The following is a 20,898-nucleotide window of genomic DNA, read 5'->3' as shown; positions in this document are numbered from 1 at the left end:
TTCCTATGGGTTCTATCACATGACACAAGGTCCATTTTGAAAGTAGTCCATAGGCACCAATAGGCAAAGGACCTGCCGCCAATACCTTTTGTAAAACAAAGCAGTTGGTATGTATCCAATATGCATACAGTTCTCATCTAGCCTTTAACTACAGATTGCCTACTTAACAGGCATTTTCTCTTGTGTGTATGATAAGGGTCTCGAGTAACTTCTTGAGACGGCATTATTTCTCAAAAGATCTCAGAGAAAGTGAATACTATTGATGCAAAAATCTGTTTAAGAGGAGGTGGAGTGGCCCCAAATCTTTGGTCCCTAAAGACCTGAACGAGAGTGTTAACCTCTCACTCTTGTAAAATCTTATGGCCCCTTTCCCTTCTGTCTAGGTACATTCATGTGTCCTTGAATATTATTGAATATATATATGTGTGTGTGTGTGTGTGTGTATACATACACACACACACACACACACATATATCCATACACACACCATATGCTGGTAAATTCATATGTTGGTAAATTGTCAAAAAGTTAGCCAGACCAAACCAGTGGTGTAGGGAAAGATTGCTTGTTTATCTTAGTGAAGGTCCACCGTGAATGAATCCTTAGGAAGAAATATCCTCCTGCACAGTTTATCCCCCATATGTCTGAAGAAGGAACATCCTCCAGATTCTCAGAAAGATATCTCACTATCTTTCAAAACAGTATTTATTGACTCATTTCTGCATTTGGGAATGTTTCGTTCACTGTTGCTTCCAGCAGAATATAAGGCAATGAGGCAAACGGGGAATTCAAATTGGCTTTTTCTGTTTTCCACAACTGCCCAGAAAACTCCATGTTCTCTTTGTGATTTGCAGTAAAGGAAATCAAAGCTGAATGTATGCTCAAAGCTGAATGTCTAGAAATGTTTGAGAATTGCCAAAGTATAGAAAGGAAGAATAGCATTTTAAATTTACACACTTAACTCAATATTCAAATCTGTAGCTGTACTGGTCCCTATCAGTAAACAAAGGAACCTGAAGTATTTTTGAGACTGAGGGAAAGAAATTTGTAGCATAAGGTTTTGTAGATAGAGCTCATGAATTTATAGAAGGAGATTGTAGCTATATAGCTTAGGCTACATTCTACTTTAAGTTTCAAAAGGTGCTACAAGGTCTTTTTGTACATTTGACCCATAGGTATTGTTTTTAATGTTAGTTTCACATTTTGATCATTTGCCCATTGGAAATCTTCAGGCTCAGTTTTTCTATATGGAAGAGAATTCTATGTTCTATATATTTCATTTGTCCTGGGCTCACAGAAGATTGGAATAGTGATCATGGATGCTGGAACAGAGAGCATTCTCATTAGATTTGCGAGTGATGCCAAACTGAGAGGCATAACTAACATGGATTCAAGATGACCACAACAGATTGGGTAAAGGAGCTAAAACTAACAATGAATTTTAATGGGAATAAAGGCAAGATGCAATATTTAGGCAAGAAAATCGAGATGCATAAATATTGGATGAATAACACCTATTTTGACAGCTGGGTGTATTTTTAAAAAGCATATAAATGTCTGAATAAACAGGAGTCAGCTGTGTGATATGGCAACAGCAACAATAACAACAAACCGGCTACAATTCAAGGTTTCATAAGTAGAAGCATATTCTCCTCATCAAGACACATTATATAGTCCAGGCTTGGGCAAACTCTTTTGCTTTGAGGCTGCATTGTGAGCCTGTCCAGAAGGGATGGTCAGGGAGGGAGGACAGCTGGGCACAGGCTGGGTGTGGCAGGCCCAAGACAGGGAAGGCCCAGGAAAGGGAGGGGGCAGAGAAGGGCCTGGGTCATCTTTAGGTTGTCCTCCCAGCATAAGGACGTGGCTGCTCACCCCATCCTTATGCCAGGAGGAAGGCCCTGATCCTACTCCCCATTCTCCTCTCCTGATCCTTGGGCTGTTGTCTTGGCATTATGCCGGGAGGAGGGAGAAACAGGTAGTGGCCGGGAGTGCTCAGGAGGGCTCTCAGCCACTGTGTGCCTTCCTTAGAATCATAGAATAGTAGAGTTGGAAGAGACCTCATGGGCCATCCAGTCAAACCCCCCGCCAAGAAGCAGGAAATCGCATTCAAAGCACCCCCGACAGATGGCCATCCAGCCTCTGCTTAAAAGCTTCCAAAGAAGGAACCTCCACCACAGCCCGGGGAAGAGAGTTCCACTGTCGAACAGCTCTCACAGTGAGGAAGTTCTTCCTGATGTTCAGGTGGAATCTCCTTTCCTGTAGTTTGAAGCCATTGTTCCGTGTCCTAGTCTGCAGGGCAGCAGAAAATAAGCTTGCTCCCTCCTCCCTATGACTTCCCTTCACGTATTTGTACATGGCTATCATGTCTCCTCCTTGGCTTTTTGGCACAAGGACATGGTAGGCTGCCGTATCCTTCTGCCAAGAGGACATGGAAAATGAGGACCTGATGTAAGCAAGCATCCAGGAGGCCACAATCAGCCCCCGGGCCTTAGTTTGCCCATGCCTGATATAGACGCTCCCATATTCACTGGGGTTAGGGGTGTAAGATACCCTCTAAAGTGGGAAAACAAAATGAAATCCTATTTCTTTTCTACCTGAGAGAACATTTTTTTTTAGGAATCTCTAGGTCTTTCAGCATGGTTCTATTGTCAACTTCTGGAAGAAGATGACCATACATTTTCACTTGAGGACCTAGAGATACCTAGAATAGAGAATATTTTAATCAAATTCAGAAATAAACAAATTTGCAGAAGTCAAATCTGCAAATGTGGAGTGCTGGCAGTAATACTATTCTAGTTTGTTGTTATCAAACATCACCTGGAGTACTGTGTTTAGTTCAGTGCACCACAATTTAAGGGAATTGGGAAGTTGGAACATGTCCATAAGAAAACAAATCAGTGAAAGAATTAAGCCCTCTGAGGAATGTTTGAGACAGTTGCATATGTTTAGCCTGGAGACAAGAAGATCGAAAAGATGGTTATCTGAAGAGCTGCTTCAGGGAAGATGGAGCAAGCTTGGTCTGTGTTGCTCCAGAGACTTGAGGTGCACCTCCACTGTAGTATTAGTGCAACTTTGGGAGACATAGTTTGACAAAGTCTTTAACCTTCTCTGTCAAAGAGTGAGATGTCTCATCAAATTACAACTCCAATGATTCCATAGCATTGAGCCATAGCAGTTAAAGTGGAATCAAATTGCATTAATTCTATAATGTAGCTGCATCCTAGGATCCAAATAAACACATTCAAATTGCAAAAAAGGATATTCCAAATAAACCCCAGGAGAAACTTCCTGATGGAATGAGGTCTAGAAAAGTGGAATGGGCTCCCTCAAAAAAGATGGACATCCTTTGAGGTTTTTCAACACAATTGGGATCTGTCAAGGATGCTTTAGCAGTGAATTTCAAGTTGACATTTGTTCTTCCTCCCAGTTCTTCAATTTTATGATTTCACAGTAAAAAGACTAGTAAGAGAAAAAGGATTACTATTCCTTAGTTAAAGCTCTGCATGTTTTTAAATCAGGATCTGATAGCAAGCCAGAGCTGCCGTGCTCATTATGGGACTAAGATCTGGATTCCATCCTAGTTCATGTTCAAGCCATTCTGTATCTGCCTACTTTCAAAACAAAGACCTGCTTATGAAAGAATGTATTCTGCAGTCGGCATCATCAGAAGCACAAGGGCATCTGGGGAAACATTTTTTCCCTGATTTGATGTGGCATCCTTCCACATTTAGGTGGAAATGAGGGCAACCATTAACTACACACAGAGACACACAGTTCAGTCCATGTCACAGCATCACAAAACTGCTGGGTAATGGCATGGAAAATGTGTGTTGAGTGGCAAGATGTGGCAGGACTACCCCATGTTCTTACAGCAGGAGGGAGCCTCCTTCAATCATCTCCCCTTGACGTAGTGAAGCCTTCACCATGGGCCGGAACCACCGGATCATTCCAGTTTTGTCAAGCTGATTTGTGGTAGGACAAAATGATTAAAAAATATTGTCCACATCCTCAGGCCATGACAATTGATATTGATCTCCAAGAGATTGGCCCTAATGGCACACTAGATGCTTCTTCAAACTCTGCAATAAGTGATATTAAGTCCTGACTGACTGACTTTTTCTTCAAAATGTTAGTAAATGTGGATTGTTCCCGATCCCACCCCTCCCATCACATTAAGGTTTTTCTGCATGATTTAAATGCTGTGAAGATACCGTTTCTAAACTTTCTTGGGGTGGATTTATGTCTTACAGCACATGTCAGTGCTTACCCAGTTTCTTCCTTTGTCCTGTGCTTTGAGGAACAGTTTGCTTGTGTCAGCTTAGCATGGCAGGGCATATAATCAAGTTAAGCCCGTTCCACCACTCGGAAGTCAGATCTTCTCCACTGAGAAATCCCAGGGTAGGCCTCAGACTAGATGATCAGGACTTTATGGTTATTAATACACTGTGATAGTGCTAATTAAATCTGTTTCATGTAGTGCATCTAGACAGGAATTACTCCTTAATCAAAAAGTCACACCTCATCAAGCTGATTTTGCTTCCAACGGCAAAAGTATCTTTGCATACAGTAGAGTCTCACTTATCCAAGCCTCGCTTATCCAAGTTTCTGGATTATCCAAGCCATTTTTGTAGTCAGTTTTCAATATATCATGATATTTTGGTGCTAAATTCATAAATACAGTAATTACAACATAACATTACTGCGCATTGAACTGCTTTTTCTGTCAAATTTGTTGTAAAACATGATGTTTTGGTGCTTAATTTGTAAAATCATAACCTAATTTGATGTTTTTCCTTAATCCCTCCTTATTATTCAAGATATTCGCTTATCCAAGCTTCTGCCAGCCCCTTTAGCTTGGATAAGTGAGACTCTACTGTATTTTAGTTCTTTCCCTGACAGCTAGTAAAAGAATTGTTGATTCTTTACCCAGGAAATTCTCACTGCTGATTTGAGAACCATTTCATATCACAACATTATGGTGTTATGATTCTACTTTAACTTCTATAGCTGCATCACACAAGATCCAATGGAACACAGGGGTTTGGAGGTTTGTTAGGTACTTTGACTCTCTTGTTTGTGAATTCTCAATGTCCCTCTCTAAATTGCAAATCCCAGGATTCCATAGGATGGAGCCATAGCAGTTAGTGGAATCATAGAGTACATCTATACTGTAGAACTAATGTACTTTGACACTACCACAACTCAATGCCATGGAATCGTAAGATTTGTAGCTTGGTGAGGTACTGGTTTTCTTTGGTAGAGAAGGTTAAAGACCTTGGAAAACTACAACTCCTGTGAGCCATAGCAGCTAAAATTGTGTCAAACTGCATTAATCCTACAGTGTAGGTACACCTATAGTGCGATAACTGTGAAGTGTGAGAGAGTTCTTATTGACTTCAAGAAGCATGACACAGAAGAAATCTGGAACTCTTTCCATAAATGGAGGAACAGAAACCACAATTTCTGTGCCAGGGATGAGTCTGAGATGGAGTTTTGGGGGTGCCAATTGTGCTGTTTTGTGTGAATACTTGGATTTCCAAGACCGTTTTTGGGAGCTGGCTACAATCTGGGAGCATAAGTGGTTTCTTCCCTGTGCTCCTCTTTGCCTTGCTAACTGACCACCAGACAGAAGCCAGACAGGAGTTCTCTCTGCAATGGTTGCCCACAATCTCTCTTCTGGCCGCACATGTTGCTCTAGCTGGGATAATTATGTCTTCAATGTGTGGTTGTTTACCATATTGCAGAAAAGATGCAAATTCTGTGTTGAAATAAGAATGCAGCACTGTTACAACAGCTGGCATTTTCACTAGCAATCCAAAGTCTGATTTACAGGCTCAGTTTTGGATGCCCCCCCCCCATGGTTAAGTACTGGTTTGGTCTTCATTTGGGGTGGAACATGTACAATAACAAAGTCATTTAATGAGGTACCATCAGGGCCTGGTTTACCATTCTAATTATTGACATTTTTGGAGCTGGCACTGTCAATTGAGTTCCTTGCATGCGTTAAACTCTGAGGCTGTAAAAGCCATCAAAGCCATCTCTTGAATGGGTTGAGTGAATGCACCCACATTGATAGCCTTCCAGAGTTACTCACCCTTGCTCTAGATTGGTTCTGGACTTTCAATGGGCAGCTATCTAGAGGAATAAAGCACTGGGCCAATGTGTGTGACATGAAAAATATTTAATTAAAAATTATTTTTTGGAAAAAAAAATCTCTCCGCCTTGATAAGAGAGGTAGCTTGTGTACAACACACACACTCCAGTTAAACAGTACTAATCACATTCAGAGGACACATAATTGTTTCAAGTGGAAACGGTTTGCATATAAATTATTTCTTTAAGTCGAGTATAGTGCTGTAAAAATGACTGCATTGCTATGTTAGCTGTCATAAATACTCAATCCTGGCTGAATACATTTTACTTTCTTTAAAAAAAAAATAGAAAATGACTGTTCTTGTCACAGTTCAGGAAAATGTGACCACTGAGTAGTAAAGATGCTGGTGAGAAGAGAGATACGTAACTTAAAAGGGCGAGGGGATAAATCTTCTGTGTATTGGAAGAATAGAAATCCTGCATAGGTTTATGGATGTTGCTGAGGAGAAATCCACACTTGCTGACTTTTCCAGTGAAACACCACAAGAAGAGAACATCCCGGGAGGCCAGTGGAAATCACAGAACACTTCACAAGACTTTTGTCACCAAACGCCATGCTTGCATTACCCTTCCCTTCTCTCCACCATACAGCGGGATGTGGGGCTCACGTCACACCACTGGCTTCACACAGATTTATAGCAACCGGTCCAAGTGGCTCATAAATGCCACATCGATAGCACAGCAAGAATCATCCCAGGAATGCAGAAGCTGCATGTTTGCAGTCTCAAGCCTTGACCTCGAGAAGAGCAGCTTTCCCCACTCCAGCCCAGATAACAGTGACAGGTGAACTCTTGCCACATCTTGTCCTTTTGCTGAGGAGTCAAGCTTCCTGTCACTGATACTTTGGTTTGATTGCCCTCCATGCTGGTCTGGATCTGGAAGGAACTGGGACTGAGGTGCAAATAGCTGTCTGAGTCCATCTTTCTGCGAACACAGCGGCCATGGTTATTACAGAGGTTTTGGCTGCAAAGTTTGGTTGCTGTAGTCACATTGAGAATGTAAGGGCCCAAGGTGCTCATCAAATACTCTTGAATCTTTAAGCAGTTGGTCTTCAGGAGGAAAAAGCATATAAAAACAGTTAATAGAGATGACAACCAGAGAAAACCTGTTCTGCTAGTCTATACATAATCATAAGTATAAGATTTCTCTGGTTACAAGTACTCTAAATGTCTGAGTTGAGACCAAGTCCCATTGAATTTTTAAAGCAACAAGATCTATGGAAAGAGATTGTCATGATCTTCAAATTCGCCTCTTGGCTTCAGGTTGAGGACTGTCAGACAGGATATAGGGGTTTTAATTTATTCAACTAGGGGAGTGTCAGACAGGATATATGTTTTTAGTCCTTAGTATTAATAATACATAAGATTGGTTCTCAACCTTCCTAATGCCATGACTCCTTAATACAGCTCCTCATGTTGTGGTGACCCCTAACCATAACATTATTTTTGCTACTGCTTCATAACTGCCAATCAGTTTCCGGTCCCAATTCAAGGTGCAGGTGATCACCTATAAAGTCCTAAACGGCTCAGGACCTGCCTATCTTCATGAACACATCTTCCCCTATGAACCCACCTGGGCTCTAAGATCTGCTGGGGAGGCCCTCCTCTCGATCCCACCTCCATCTCAAGCGCGGTCGGTGGGGACGAGAGAGAGGGCCTTCTTGATAGTGGCCCCCAGGCTCTGGAACTCCCTCCCAAAGGAGATTAGATTAGCTTCCACCGTGGATTCCTTCCGGAAGAATCTGAAAATGTGGATGTTCACAAGTGCCTTCTCCTAACTGATAATTAATTGTCCATGCATTTCACCTAGGCCTTGGCCATTCCATGCACTTTATTATTTTTAGTAGCAACCATCCCTAGTCACCGAAGAATATGCACTTTCAGGTTTTCATTTCCCCTTAAAATGGCCCATGTCCTATGGTGCTTTACTACTGATTGGGATTACTGTCTATGTTTTAAGTTATTTTAACTTTTGTAAGATGTGTTATTATACTGTGATTTTATTGTGTTACTGTTTTTATTGATATAATACTGTTTTGGGCTTGTCCCAGTGTAAGCCGCCCCGAGTCCTTCGGGAGATGTGAGGTATAAATAAAGTATTATTATTATTATTATTATATAACTATAATTTTGCTACTGTTATGAATTGTAATGTAAATATCTGATATGCAGGATGTATTTTCATTCACTGGACCAAATTTGGCACAAATACCCGATATGCCCAAATTTGAATACTGGTGGAGGTTGGGGGGGGGGATGCTGGGATTTATAATTCACCTGCAATCAATGAGCACTCTGAACTCCACCAACGATGGAATTGAACCAAACTTGGCACACAGAACTCCCAACAGAAAATACTGGAAGGGTTTGGTGGGCATTGACCTTGTATTCTGGAGTTGTAGTTCACCTACATCCAGCCTTCTCTGCCAAAGGGGTTCTTAAGACCATCAGAAATATGTGTTTTCTGATGGTCTTTGGCAACCCCTCTGATGCCCCCCCCTTGCGACCTCCCTCCCCAGAGGTTCTGATCTCCAGGTTGAGAAAGGCTGATATAGAACTTTATCGCACAAACCTGCTATCCCACAGTAGTTGTCCAATTACAGATAGTGGCAACATACTAGGACTGTCAACTTCACTATTATACCTCTTGGAATTTACACAACTGTGCCATTTTATCATTCATGGTCCCACAATCATACTTCTACTTAGATTTGAAATGCTACCTTCCCACAATTCTGCTGTTCCACAATTATTAATATATATATTTAAAAGACAGTTTTGCAGTTTCAACTAGGTCTGATTTTTTAAAAATCAAATAATTTTTATCCAAAAATTACAGTTTGGAAATAGTCTTAACATCATGTTAGTATGAAAGCAAAACAGCCACATCGCAACACAGAAGTGACGGGAATGTGGTGTGCTCTGCTACTATTGACATTGTTTCAATAGCAGGAGATGGATTTATAATGGGGAAATAGCAGATTAGCAATGGGATGTGCACAGTGTCAGGCAATAGGAAGCGTAATCAAAGATCATGGTCCTGCTTCAATGCTGGTTTGTCCAATCTATTGAAAAAGTATTTGATTTTAATCTTTTAAAAACTGCTCGATCATTATGCTCCACTTTTGTTTGTCCATTTACAAAACAATAGTACATTATCAGGCCATATAAATGACCACAAACTCTTATTAGATGACATGCAAAGAATGCCAATGGTTATATCCAGTTTCTATTGAAATAAGTGGGACCATTGTATATGAAATTATGCATCAAAGCACACTTAGCAACACATGAATGTCACACAGAAATATCTAAGAAATGCAATATTATTTATAGGGACAGTCCTGTCTGTCCAATATCTATCTATAGGACAGACAGTATTAGTTCTTTGGTCATTCCAGTTCAATGCACTGTGCCTCACCAACATCCACCTGCTATCATCTAAACCAATGGTTCTCAACCTAGGGTCCTCAGATGTTTTTGGTCTACAACTCCCAGAAATCCCAGCCAGTTTACCAGCTGTTAGGATTTCTGGGAGTTGAAGGCCAAAAACATCTGGGGTTGAGATCTAAGCATTTCTTTGGATACATAGAACTTCCTTCCAATGCCCGCTCCCCCACAACCATTCCCTGGCTGGAGGTAATCAGAGAAGCATTTGACTTGTCCTCACAGCTTGATGCAAACTGAGGATATCTTCTCCTGGGATCCACTGCAGTCCTCTAGAGACCTCAGCAATTTTTCTTTTGGTTTATATCTGGCTAGGGGAACATAGCCAGACACATCTCAAGTCCCCTATGTTCTTCAACACTAACAATTGTTATTAAGGTGACTATGGGAATATCATTGTAGCTCTTTGGTGGAGATTTTGATCAGTAAAGAGGGGGAGAGAGAATACCACATTCCACAATGACCAAAAAATGCATAGATGAAAAGTAAAGTGGACTTAATCCTGTTAAAGGCATTTGGAGAAATTCAGCTGACAGAAAATTTACACTCAATGCAATGTTCCAATTTGCAGTGCTCTAACACAATCTCTGGTGGTCTTTCAGTAAATACATTCAAGCAGGGGTGGGCACAGTGCAGCTCCCCAGGTGTTGCTGGGCTGCAGCTACCATTGACCCTAGTCAGCAAAGCTAATGGTGAGGAATGTGGAAGTGGCAGCATCTGACAACATCTGAAGGGTCAATGTTTTATTAATGGTTTTCTCCTGAGCTAATCTACATTGTACTTCAGAATAAAAAAACAGAAGAGAAGAAAGAGTTGAAAAGAATAAGAAAAGGAGCTGTAACAGCTACTGTGTAATTAATTACCCGGTTGCGAGAATAGTCTGCATCTCCCCAGAGTACAATGCCGTGTGCTCCCATGGCAGCTGCTTGCCCAATGGTGTACTCCAAATCTGTCTAGAACAGCAACAGAAACCAGTACAGTACACATGAATTTGCAGGAATAAGATAGACACCAAGCCATTTCTGATGGATATCTTGGCCCCTTCCTCACTCCCCCTATATACCAGATTCTGATCCCAGATTCTCTGCTTATCCCAGGTTATCTGGCAGTGGGGACTTATATATATAATCCAGTTTAAAGCAGATAATCTGAGATAAGATTCTGGGGTACAGGGTAGTGTGGAAGGGGCCCTTGACCTTTCTTCTGTGGACCAAATCTCTAAGTCCTGGAAATATATTGAACATGAGTAGACCATTGAATCCACTGTTGAATGGTGATTCAACACATAGGAAAATTCAATGGAGTCAAGGATTCTACTCTAGTTATCTTGAGGGGCTTACATATCCCAGGATCTCACCTTCCAACCAGCAAGGTCACTATTTATTTTTTTTAAAAAAGAGCAACTTTCTCAAGCTCTATGAAAAATGATATGTTCATCTTCTTCTGCATAAAATGGAAAAAAGGGAGGGGTGGGGGAATCCAGTAGCACCTTTGATTTATTTTCTGGATCCACTTTTTCAGTCTTGGATCAGGGCCTCCCATTTTATGAAGTTTGTTTTTGCTAAGTGTCACACAGACTTGCGCAAATTGAATTATGTGTGGGAGGGAGACTATTCTTGAGGGCAGCAGTTCATCAAGTGCTGGAGAATATAGACTGTTATAGCGAGGACAGACAAGCTTAAATATTTGAAAGGATGTCATATTGAAGTTGAATCCGGCTTGATTTCTGCTACTCCAGAGACTATGACATGGGCCAATGTTTTCAAAATAAACATTAAGAAGAATGTCTTGACAATAAGAGCTGTTTAAGACTAGACATGCTGCCTTAGAGTCTCCTCTGCGGGTTTTTTAATAGAGACTAAATGGCCATTTGTTTAACGTGCTTTGATTGTGTATTCTTATATTTCAGAGAGCGGGACTGAATGGGCCATGTGGCCGTTTTGAATTATGATTCTACGATATGAATAAATAAATTGACTTCTACATCAGTGAACAAGTGGCAACATGAGAAACTTATCCTGGCAGGTAGTGAACCACTCCCAGGTAGAGGCAACCAGTGAGAAAGGAACAAAGGTTTCATTATCTGCTTCACACCTTCTATGTAGCTTATGTCCCGTCCCCCCTCCCCCCCCCCCCAAAAAAAAAAAACACTCAACCTGTTGTATTTCTCTGCTAGCCACAGTATGTGGTGTGATGGTGGTGCAGGACTGGTTGTTGTTCAACTTCTGCTTTTGAATATTAACTACTCTATTTGTGGGATGCACTACTATCACTTAATATTTCCCAACACTTTTAATCCAAACAAAATTGATCTTACATAGTAGCTCTTTTATCTCTCTGTGACACCTATTTTGTTTGCAATTCAGTGCTAATATGTCCAGAAGTATCTCTGGTGGTAATTTACCCCCAATCCCCAAGTAAAGTCTGATCTCAGGAATCAAATTATAGCTTCTTTTTTTAGTTCCTTTGGGCCACAAGATTTCTTGTATTGCTTTCATTAAACATATCTTTCTAATGCTGTAGGTTGGTCACAGGCTTCTTGATGATATCACCAACTTTGCAAGCTAACCACATAGGTTACATTTGTTTTAGGTAAACCTGTTCCCTCCCTCCCAGATGTGGCTGAAATCCAACTCCTATTGGTCCCAGGCAACATGGCCAGTGTATCCAAGATGATAGGAATTGTGTCCCTCAACATCTGGGTTTGCAAATGCAGTCTATCCAAAATGTCGTTTGGGGCAAATGGAGGAGGGGGAAGCATCTCACCTGGGTCAGCTCCTTCAGTGTGTAGGTATAGAATGGCCTGGCATACACAAAGACAGGCAAGGAATGCTGGGTAGATGGCAGTTCAGCCACTCTCATGGCTTCACCCATTTTGGCCCACACAAATCTCTTCCCTTGGAGGGAAGTTCTCAGGACCTCCTCCATGTAAATGGAAGGATAGAGGGCCTTGCTGTTCTCCCAAAGCCAAATCAGCTTATTGTTGCGCTCCACCTCCAATGGGGGGCAGTGCCCTGTGAAGTTTGCAAAGTTTTCCAAGTACTGGTAGTTGTAGCACTCTGGGAAGAGATAGTAGCCCCACCAGCCATTGGGCCGCAGAGACTGAGAAAGCCGGAGGGTGTCCAACATGAATTTCTCTGCAGCTGTCTCAAATTCCCACTTGGCCTTCATTTCTGCCTGTGGGTCAGACAAATTGGGGCTCCATTTCCTGACAAGCTGGAGCGACATGTTCCGATATATCATTTTCTTATCCCAGTTCCGAATCCACTGAGGCCTCCAGTGCTCCCAGTCAATCACAGAGAGGCCTGCAAAGGATTCTGAAGGTATGATGTTCCCAATATCGCTCTTCATTTTGTCCAAGTGTTCTGTCAGGCTGGAGTTCTGGGGGCAGCCCCCATTAACAGCAGTGGGGGGCACCGTTGTGTCCAAGTAATAAGGATACAAGCCCAGCTGATCATAGTAGAAAATTGTGATGTTCCCTCCAGCGAAGGCTTCTTGGGAGTTCACCAGGATGCCATAGGAGTCTAGGTTCAGGGGAACCTCATAGGCTGCTGAACACCGAGCAGTTGGTGCATTCCAGGTCACTAGGAAAGGGTTGTTTTTTATAATTGGGGGCAGGGATGGTTTCAAGTTGTAAGAAGCTGCAGGTAGGTCTGGGAACAAGAGCAGCAGTAGCAAGAAGTGCTTGTGCAGCCTCAAGTGTATCGAAGTCCGCTGGGATGGTCCAGCTGAACACAAGGTTTCCACATTGTGGGTAACACTGCAGGAAGAGAGGAATAAACAATCCATTGAATGACACACCACATTATCAGATATCACCCATTTAAAAATAAATCTCTCATTCTTCCAGTCTTGAACTTCTGTTTATTGATTATTTGTGTGTTACATTTATGTACTTCCTTCAACATAGTCGATACACTTTTCCACTTTATAATAACCCTGTGCCACAGGGCAGGCTGGGACTAAATGCCAGATTCCCAAGCACAGCCAGGGATTTTTGTGGCTTGGGGTGGATAGAGCAACCTGCATCCTCCAAGTCTCTGTCTAACTCCTACAGCTCACTAGCTCATTCCTATATAAGAGTATGACTACTTCAAGGTTATCTCAAGCACTAGATATGTGCAGGATCATGTATTGTGGACAGTGTCATCTGACAGACATTGTTCATTTTAGGAGTATCATGGAGCTCCTAAAGTTTCTGAAAGCTAGGCTCCCCATGTTGAGTCACTCATGGCAACCGTGTTTGCTGTTAGCCAATTGCAGGCAGTCCCCAAGATATGAACAAGATAGGTTCTGTAGTTTCACTTCACTTTCTGTCCCTGTGATAATTGATTTTGAAAAATTTAGCTTGTTGTGGAAACAAGTATTGGTTATAAAGCTTCCATTGAGATACCTTTCACCCATGATAACTCTTTCAGGAGTGAATTTCTCTTCCTGGGGGTAGATTTCTCTTACGTCCTGTTGTCTCATCCCTGTTTTTAGCTATGAGTCATTTGTAAGTTAAATGTTTGTAACAAAGGGACTGCCTGTAGGTTCTCCAGGTTCTCAACCTGGAGTCCCCAGATGTTTTTTGCCCTTCAACTCCCAGAAATCCTAACAGCTGGTAAAGCCCCAGTCAGCATGGCTAGTGCCGAAAGATTTGGGAGTTGAAGTCCAAAACATTATAAAGGAAGGACAAAGACCAAGGACCTCGTCACATGTTCCCTAGGTCTGTGCTGTTTTGCTTGCAGATGCGAGCGAAATGGCAGGCACGCGGGGTTCCTCATGGTGCCCCACACACCCTACCTCCTTCCCCATCAGATGGGGACAAAGGGACAATGTGCATTGGCACCCTGTCCTCATCAGATGTTGCCCTTTCCCCACCACATGAGGGAAAGGGCCCAAAAATGTGGTTAGCTCCACTGGAGCTACCCAAAACCCACTTATCTTTCTGTTGTTACTGAGGAAGTGTCTTGCAACACTTCCTTGGCACTTGGAGGGTAAATGGGGCAGGCCCCATCCCCAAAGTGCTTAAAAGGGGCACAATGCAGAGTGTTATGAAGTGGCAAGAAACAACTGCTCTAGGAATAATAATCCATCTTCTCCTTCCCTTTGTGCATTTAGAATACTGGTGGCACAACTGAGGATGAATTTACATGCTTTCAAAAGTCTGCTTTCTAGAGAGTCTAGAGGGAGGCTGTCTGTTTGTTAATTGCCTTTGCTGTGAGGGGTTCCCCAAAGCTAATTTGCTGAGTAATTCAATTGGCTGTATACATAATGGAGGTGGCAAGGGAACACACATGGCTACTGCACTTTAGAGATCATTAGACGCTGGGGTCATGGATCTTCCTGCGGGTGATTCAATAACAGGGGAAAAGCTAGCCTCCCTTTGCTGGGTCACTTGCCGCACTCACTTTATCACTGGCCTTTCTGGTTAGAATGTAATCCTTTGCAGAATTTAATCCCCTTTCAAAAGGAAAAAAAATCCTACTGCTTTTGCACTGAGAGGTTTACGGGGCATCATGGATGCAAGTTCTGAACTGAGAGCCTAAGGCTCCAGTTGTTATTAGTGCACACATGTAGACACACAGAAACATGCTTTCAGGGTGCTCTTTGCTGACACTGCCCTAGCAATGAAAGCTTCTTTTCCCTCCTCTTCTAATGCTCTCCAACTTCATGGGGCCAATTCCACTAGGAGCTGAGCAGTCACATTAACCTCATTCTGCATAGGCCACAGAGCAGACATCCAATGATTACAGCCTTCAATCACTGCTGACCTGTATTAAGCCTACTATTCCCCTAGAAATGGAACACGTCATAGTCAAATGCATTATCTGCTAATGTCCTGAGCTCCAGGAAAACCTCCAATATTAACATGATGGAAAAGGGGCAACTAGAGAGAGAATCACTAGTAGCAGGTGTGGCTCTCATGCAGAGGGTGGGACATGAATCTGCCCTGGGATTTAGACCAGACTTTAAAGGAAAGGTCTCCTGAAATAGGACAGTCCCTAGCCATTGTTTGGATGGACATTGGTCCTAATGTGCAACAGTCAATCCCCTGGCTCCTCTACTTAGTAGAGACATAACAGCCCCTTTCTGGATTCAGACATTGTGAAACTGCTCATGTCTACTTCCTGCAGATCTAAGTCCCTTACTAAATTCCAGCCCATATCACTTTTGCTGTTGTCACTTCTGACTTACAGCAGGCCTAAAATGAACCTATCATGGATTTTCAAGTACTGAGAGTGTGGGACTTACTCAAGGTCACCCAGTGGGTTTCCATGGCTGAATGGGAAATTAAACCTGGTTTCCGGAGTCATAGTTCAACCTGCAAAGCATTATACCACAGTGCCTTATCATTCGTTTTTCACAAATGCCAATTAAAGTTCAACTAATCTTGTTTCCTTGTAAGAGGCACAAAGCCCCTTCATTCTTGTCAGCCTAAGTGTATCATCTTCTTATCCTGCTTGGTTCTACCAAACAGCAGGCTTGTTTATGAATGAATGGCAATGGAGCCCTTTCATAAATACAAATCAGTGTTTGAGGTGCTGAATTTATTGGTAGGAGACAGAGTTCAGCACTTTGGACAGCTCCATAAACAAAAGGCATGGAAGCCTGCAGCCTCCACTTCCCTCAAAAAGAAAGAACTAATATTTCACCCGTGTCACCCAAATACCCTGCAGTTGCCAGATCTCATATGACTTTAGAAACAAAGCAAGAACAACCCTGGTTAGTACTTGGAAGGGAGACACAAGAAAACTATGGCATTCAAGGGTTTGTTATAAGGCAACAGGTGACTTGAAGACACATACTTTCGATTACCTTAATACCCTACCTACTGGTAAGTAATATATTAATTTAATGAGGCTCCAAACATGTGTAAACGAATTGCCTTCAACTTCTGTGTGCTGTTTTGATGGAATCCCACGCCTTATGTGAATTTCCAAGCTAACATTGAACTCAACAAATACTAGATGTTCACAAGACTTCTTCCCATAATGTGCTATTCTGTCTTTGTGCAACAATAAATGTAACACTTTTCTTCCTATGAAAAGTGGAATGCCCACCTTCCAAATTCCCCTCCCTTTAAGCTGAATAGGATGAGTTACTTTATCTGAACTGTTGCAACTATACTTACAATGAATATTAAATGACAACACACTGGACACAATACAAAGATTTCTTCTGTGGACATCACAACCCTTAGCATTAGCTATTTCATGGAAGCAGGTAGGATAGACTGAAATCCAATTCAAACTATATATACTTCAGCCTTGTCTTCACTTTCAGAATATAGGAGTAACACAATAGATCAATATTTCAATCTCAAATATAACAATTCATTTACTAGAAGATGTGAATCATGTGGCCCCTGAGAGATTGTTGGACTGCAACAACCAGCGTGCTTCATTGCTGGCTGTGCTGACTAGGGCTGTGGGATCTGCAGTTCAATACTATTTGGGGGGCTGAAGGATTCCCACCCCTGCTCTAGCTAAATAGGGGTGCTGCTAAATATCCTTTTGAGATTTGGCAGTGATTTCCCTCTGCACAAAGAGATGTTTGTATGTAGTTCACATCCATGTATGAGTTTTCTTAATAATAATAATAGCTGGAGCATTTAATTATAGTGCTTTTTCTTTAAGTGTACAAAGCACTCCTCAGTAATCCATAGAGTACCCCTACTGTAAGCAGCTGGCATGACTACCCCCATTTTACAGATCAGAGGCTAAGACTAGGAGAAGGACTATGCTAAGGCCACCCAGCGAGCTCTCAGAAAGGGATTCAGGAGATTTCCTGCTTCTAGTCCATGCTCTGAGGCCCCTTCCTCACAGCTGTATAAATTCCACATTGAATTGGATTATATGGCAGTGTGGACTTGGATATTCCAGTTCAAAGCAGATATTGTGGATTATCTGCCTTGATAGTCTGGGTTGCATGTCTGTGTGGAGGACCCTGAGTATCTTGCATTGGCCCATTAATGCAGCTTCTTGCAAATGCGAGAAGGAAGCCTACTGATTTGAGGGAAGAATGACACATAGGCCACATGAGAAATATACTAGGAGTGGTAGAGGTGGGTGCCTACTGCCCATAGTTGAACTAACTGGCATCTAAAGAGAAACTTTATCTTCTTCCTTCCTTTTTTATCATTCTTTCTTGTTTTTGTTTGTTTGTTTGTTTTTGAGAAGATTACAGGGCTAATAATCTACAAGTTGTTGTTGTTGCTTTTTTAATTTCAGCTCCTACAAACATCAGCAACTATGCCACTAGATTTTGGAATTATACTCCAGAAAAAATATTTTCTGAGGTTTTCACATCAGCAGTGCTTAAAATAAAAGTAAGCAACAGTGGTGAATCCAGAGGTGCATTTTCTGCTCCAGGAAACACTTTGGAAGTTGCATGGATTGCAAATTACTAAATGCTATGGTTGTGAAGTAAGTTTTGAAACAGATAGGATTGCCAGAGTGTAAAATGAAGAGAGATCATATACCTTTAATTGTTATGTAGAAGAGAGCATTTCAGCAGGTATTGAACTGGAGAGGCTTGCAATCCCTCTCCAGTTTTCATTTTGACAATCATAAGCATGCATGTTGTCAGTTTCCCAAACGGAGTAACAGGGCTCTCTCTTTGAAATTATCCATTATCCTCACCCTGCTTTGCTTTGTAACTTCTCTCCCCAACCCAGACTCAAATATGACCACTTACTGATAACTCACAGCAAAATCTAGCTCATTGTTCCTTGCACATTCCTGGCCCCTGACCCTCTCTTAAAGGATTCACACACAGCACATGCACAGCATTACACATTAAAACACACACAGATAAATCAAGGCACCATCGCATTTTGCCAATCTAACCCATGATTTTTCTGAGACAATGACTGGGACAGAGAGGAAAAAAAATCTTGCTGTGATTTTCCTGGGGGGGGGGGGGGGGAACGGGACAACTAGAATGCACTGGTCAGATAGTGATGGACAAGAGACAGATGTAAAGTATTGTGTGTCTGTGCGAGAAAGAAGTGATAAATGACTGTGACACAGAAGCAAGGAGAGCATATCGTATGTGTGTTTGTTTTATGAGAAAAGTGTGGCAATGTGTATTCACTTACACATGTATGTGAGAGAAACCAGGAGAGTGTCTTTGTGTAAGATTGATCTCTATGCATGACAATTACAACACAATTATACATACTCAGAAATAAGCTTTCATGAGTACAGTGGGGCTTACTCTCTGGTGAATATATTTGTGTCCAGCCATACTCTGATGTTGGTCATCCCTTGTCCTAATTTTCATCTGTGAAATGCTGCGGGATATGTCAGTCCCTGCCTCATCAATTGCTTCCTGAAGATGCCTCACTTGTTAATGGTAGGACAAGCCCTGGATTCTCAAGTTCGCTGTGCTAATGTGACTTTCTGAGCTCACAGTTTCTATGTAAACAGACTGTGAAAGTTGGTCATCCACTTAAAACCAGACCAATTTTGCAAGGATGTACTGCCCCTCCCCCCTTTGGGGCCATGTTTTTAGCCACTTGGAGTGGTAGATGGCTCTGATGGCTATGAAATGGGTCACTAGTGTATAGGAGAGTGTTCAGAGTCCATTTCTTTAGAGAGAGTGATCACATCATCTCTCTGGGCAGCTATTGATTCTATAAACTGTAAACCCAGGTGGAATTTCTGATATGACAATTACAAATATGCAAGATTAGTCACCACATGCCCCCATTTTCCATAAAGCTATTATCCTGCTGGATATCTCTCTAAGCACATCCTTTCAAACGAATTAACATTACGTTGCTGCCTGAAAATCCAGCAGAAGCAGCATAATGGAAAGTGGAGATGGGACATTCTTAGCATAGAATGAGATGAAATTAAAAGACCAAGCTGTATGAGAACTTCAGCAACGTGTGTCATACAAGAAACAATGTATATTCTTAACATAAGAATTATTCCCTCTGTAACACTCCTCTACATGCTGAGCAAAACAGGCAGGGTTTTAACTATTGCTTTCCAGAGAGAAGGAAGTCGTACAAAAATGCAGAGCCTCTACAGACTATCATTATCTATTGGCAAGCACTACTGTAAGTTACAGGATGAAAACTATAGGAAAATTAGAAAACACTTTCTAGCAGTGCACATTCTCATTTACAAGGGGAGCGTGGGGGAGACAGATACATTTTGAAAGGAATGGGACAGGAATTTCCCTTAGGGTTTTGATGTTCCAGCTGCTCACATCAGAAAGTGTTCATTCTCTGAGCCCTTTTCCAGCCCGGTGCTGTTTGTTATTTCCAGCATTGCTAATTTTTACTTGCAGAAACTCACACAAATGGGCAAAAGTATACAAAGACAAAAAGTGGAGCTTGTCATGAATATCAAAATTCTGGAGAACTTGTGGCAAACTTCCATGTCTACAACCCAGATATTCAAATTCTAAGAAACAGGAACCTTTCTCTTTATATTTTCTTTAACTCCACATTCAGACTGAAGGGTTAAAATGCTACTGTTGCTCTGGCAGGTGAACCCTGGAATTGTCCCAGACAATTCTAAATATTTCCCTTGTTTTCCAAAGTAGAGCTTTACAAAAAACAATTGTTCTGAAAAACATGGGCATCTCTATGTGAGAAAGAGCCACTTACCTGAAGAGTTTTGCAGCCATGGGACCCAGTCTTTGCCTCCAACTCCTCCTAGCGGCACCCTGCCAACTCCAACGCTCTGCCTCCCTCCTTAGATCCAGGCTCAGACCTGGCACAATATCAGGGCACCTGCTAAACCTTCTCCCTCAGTGGGTCCCCTTTAGCTCAGGCCCCTGCCTTTTCCTCGGGATGCCCAAGGTGCCTGAGAACCTCTTGCTTGCCTCCCATCCAGATGCATTTTGCATCTCAGTCTTATCCTCCAAGTGCCCAGAAGGTGTCCCTTCGACCAAGAGAACAGGCGGGGAGGGGAACTACCTGTGGCTGCTCTCCCCTGCTTCGGCAGTGGTACAGTCCATGTCTGTGTGCTCGGTGAGCAGCTGTGTTTATGAGCACCTCCTCCAGACGAACCTCGTGCTTCGTTGGGGCAACTGTGTGTGTTGTGTTCATTCAGTCAGACAGAAATTCTACTACATTTCTGGCCCTTTCAATGACTGGTTGGTGCTTGACAATTGACAGGCAGAAACAGCCTGCACTCTCCTTCCTCAACCTTTGCTGACTCTTTCGTACCAAGAGGCAGCTATGATGTGCAGGCTGAATCTCCAGAACATCAGCTGAGACACCCCTACTTACAATCATTTAAAAAACATTTGCTTGAATAAATCAATGCTTTAGATGGCTTCTAGCCTCCAAGCA

The 20,898-nt window shown here is 42.1% G+C and overlaps 1 protein-coding gene across 2 annotated transcripts in view; it reads right to left on the bottom strand.

The window, feature by feature from the left end:
* Positions 1-6,160: 6,160 nt before the first annotated feature.
* Positions 6,161-20,898, bottom strand: part of LOC100558791 (hyaluronidase-4) — a 32,734-nt gene continuing 17,996 nt past the window's right edge. The window contains exons 1-4 of one of the 2 annotated variants that reach the window (XM_062970049.1): positions 20,209-20,591; positions 12,366-13,359; positions 10,463-10,552; positions 6,161-7,202 (exon numbers count right to left, since the gene is read on the bottom strand). In XM_062970049.1, coding sequence (XP_062826119.1) covers positions 6,810-7,202; positions 10,463-10,552; positions 12,366-13,359; positions 20,209-20,228 — 1,497 coding nt within the window. In that variant the 5' untranslated portion in view covers positions 20,229-20,591 and the 3' untranslated portion in view covers positions 6,161-6,809. Of the gene's footprint in view, positions 7,203-10,462; positions 10,553-12,365; positions 13,360-20,208; positions 20,592-20,898 lie in introns of those variants that run through there. The other variant, XM_008105134.3, reaches the window with a different exon arrangement.

Source organism: Anolis carolinensis, chromosome 2, assembly GCF_035594765.1.
Source record: "Anolis carolinensis isolate JA03-04 chromosome 2, rAnoCar3.1.pri, whole genome shotgun sequence".
NCBI classification, from domain to species: domain Eukaryota; kingdom Metazoa; phylum Chordata; class Lepidosauria; order Squamata; family Dactyloidae; genus Anolis; species Anolis carolinensis.
Note: the sequence above shows the minus strand (reverse complement) of the source record. Positions and strands in the feature narration are given on the sequence as shown.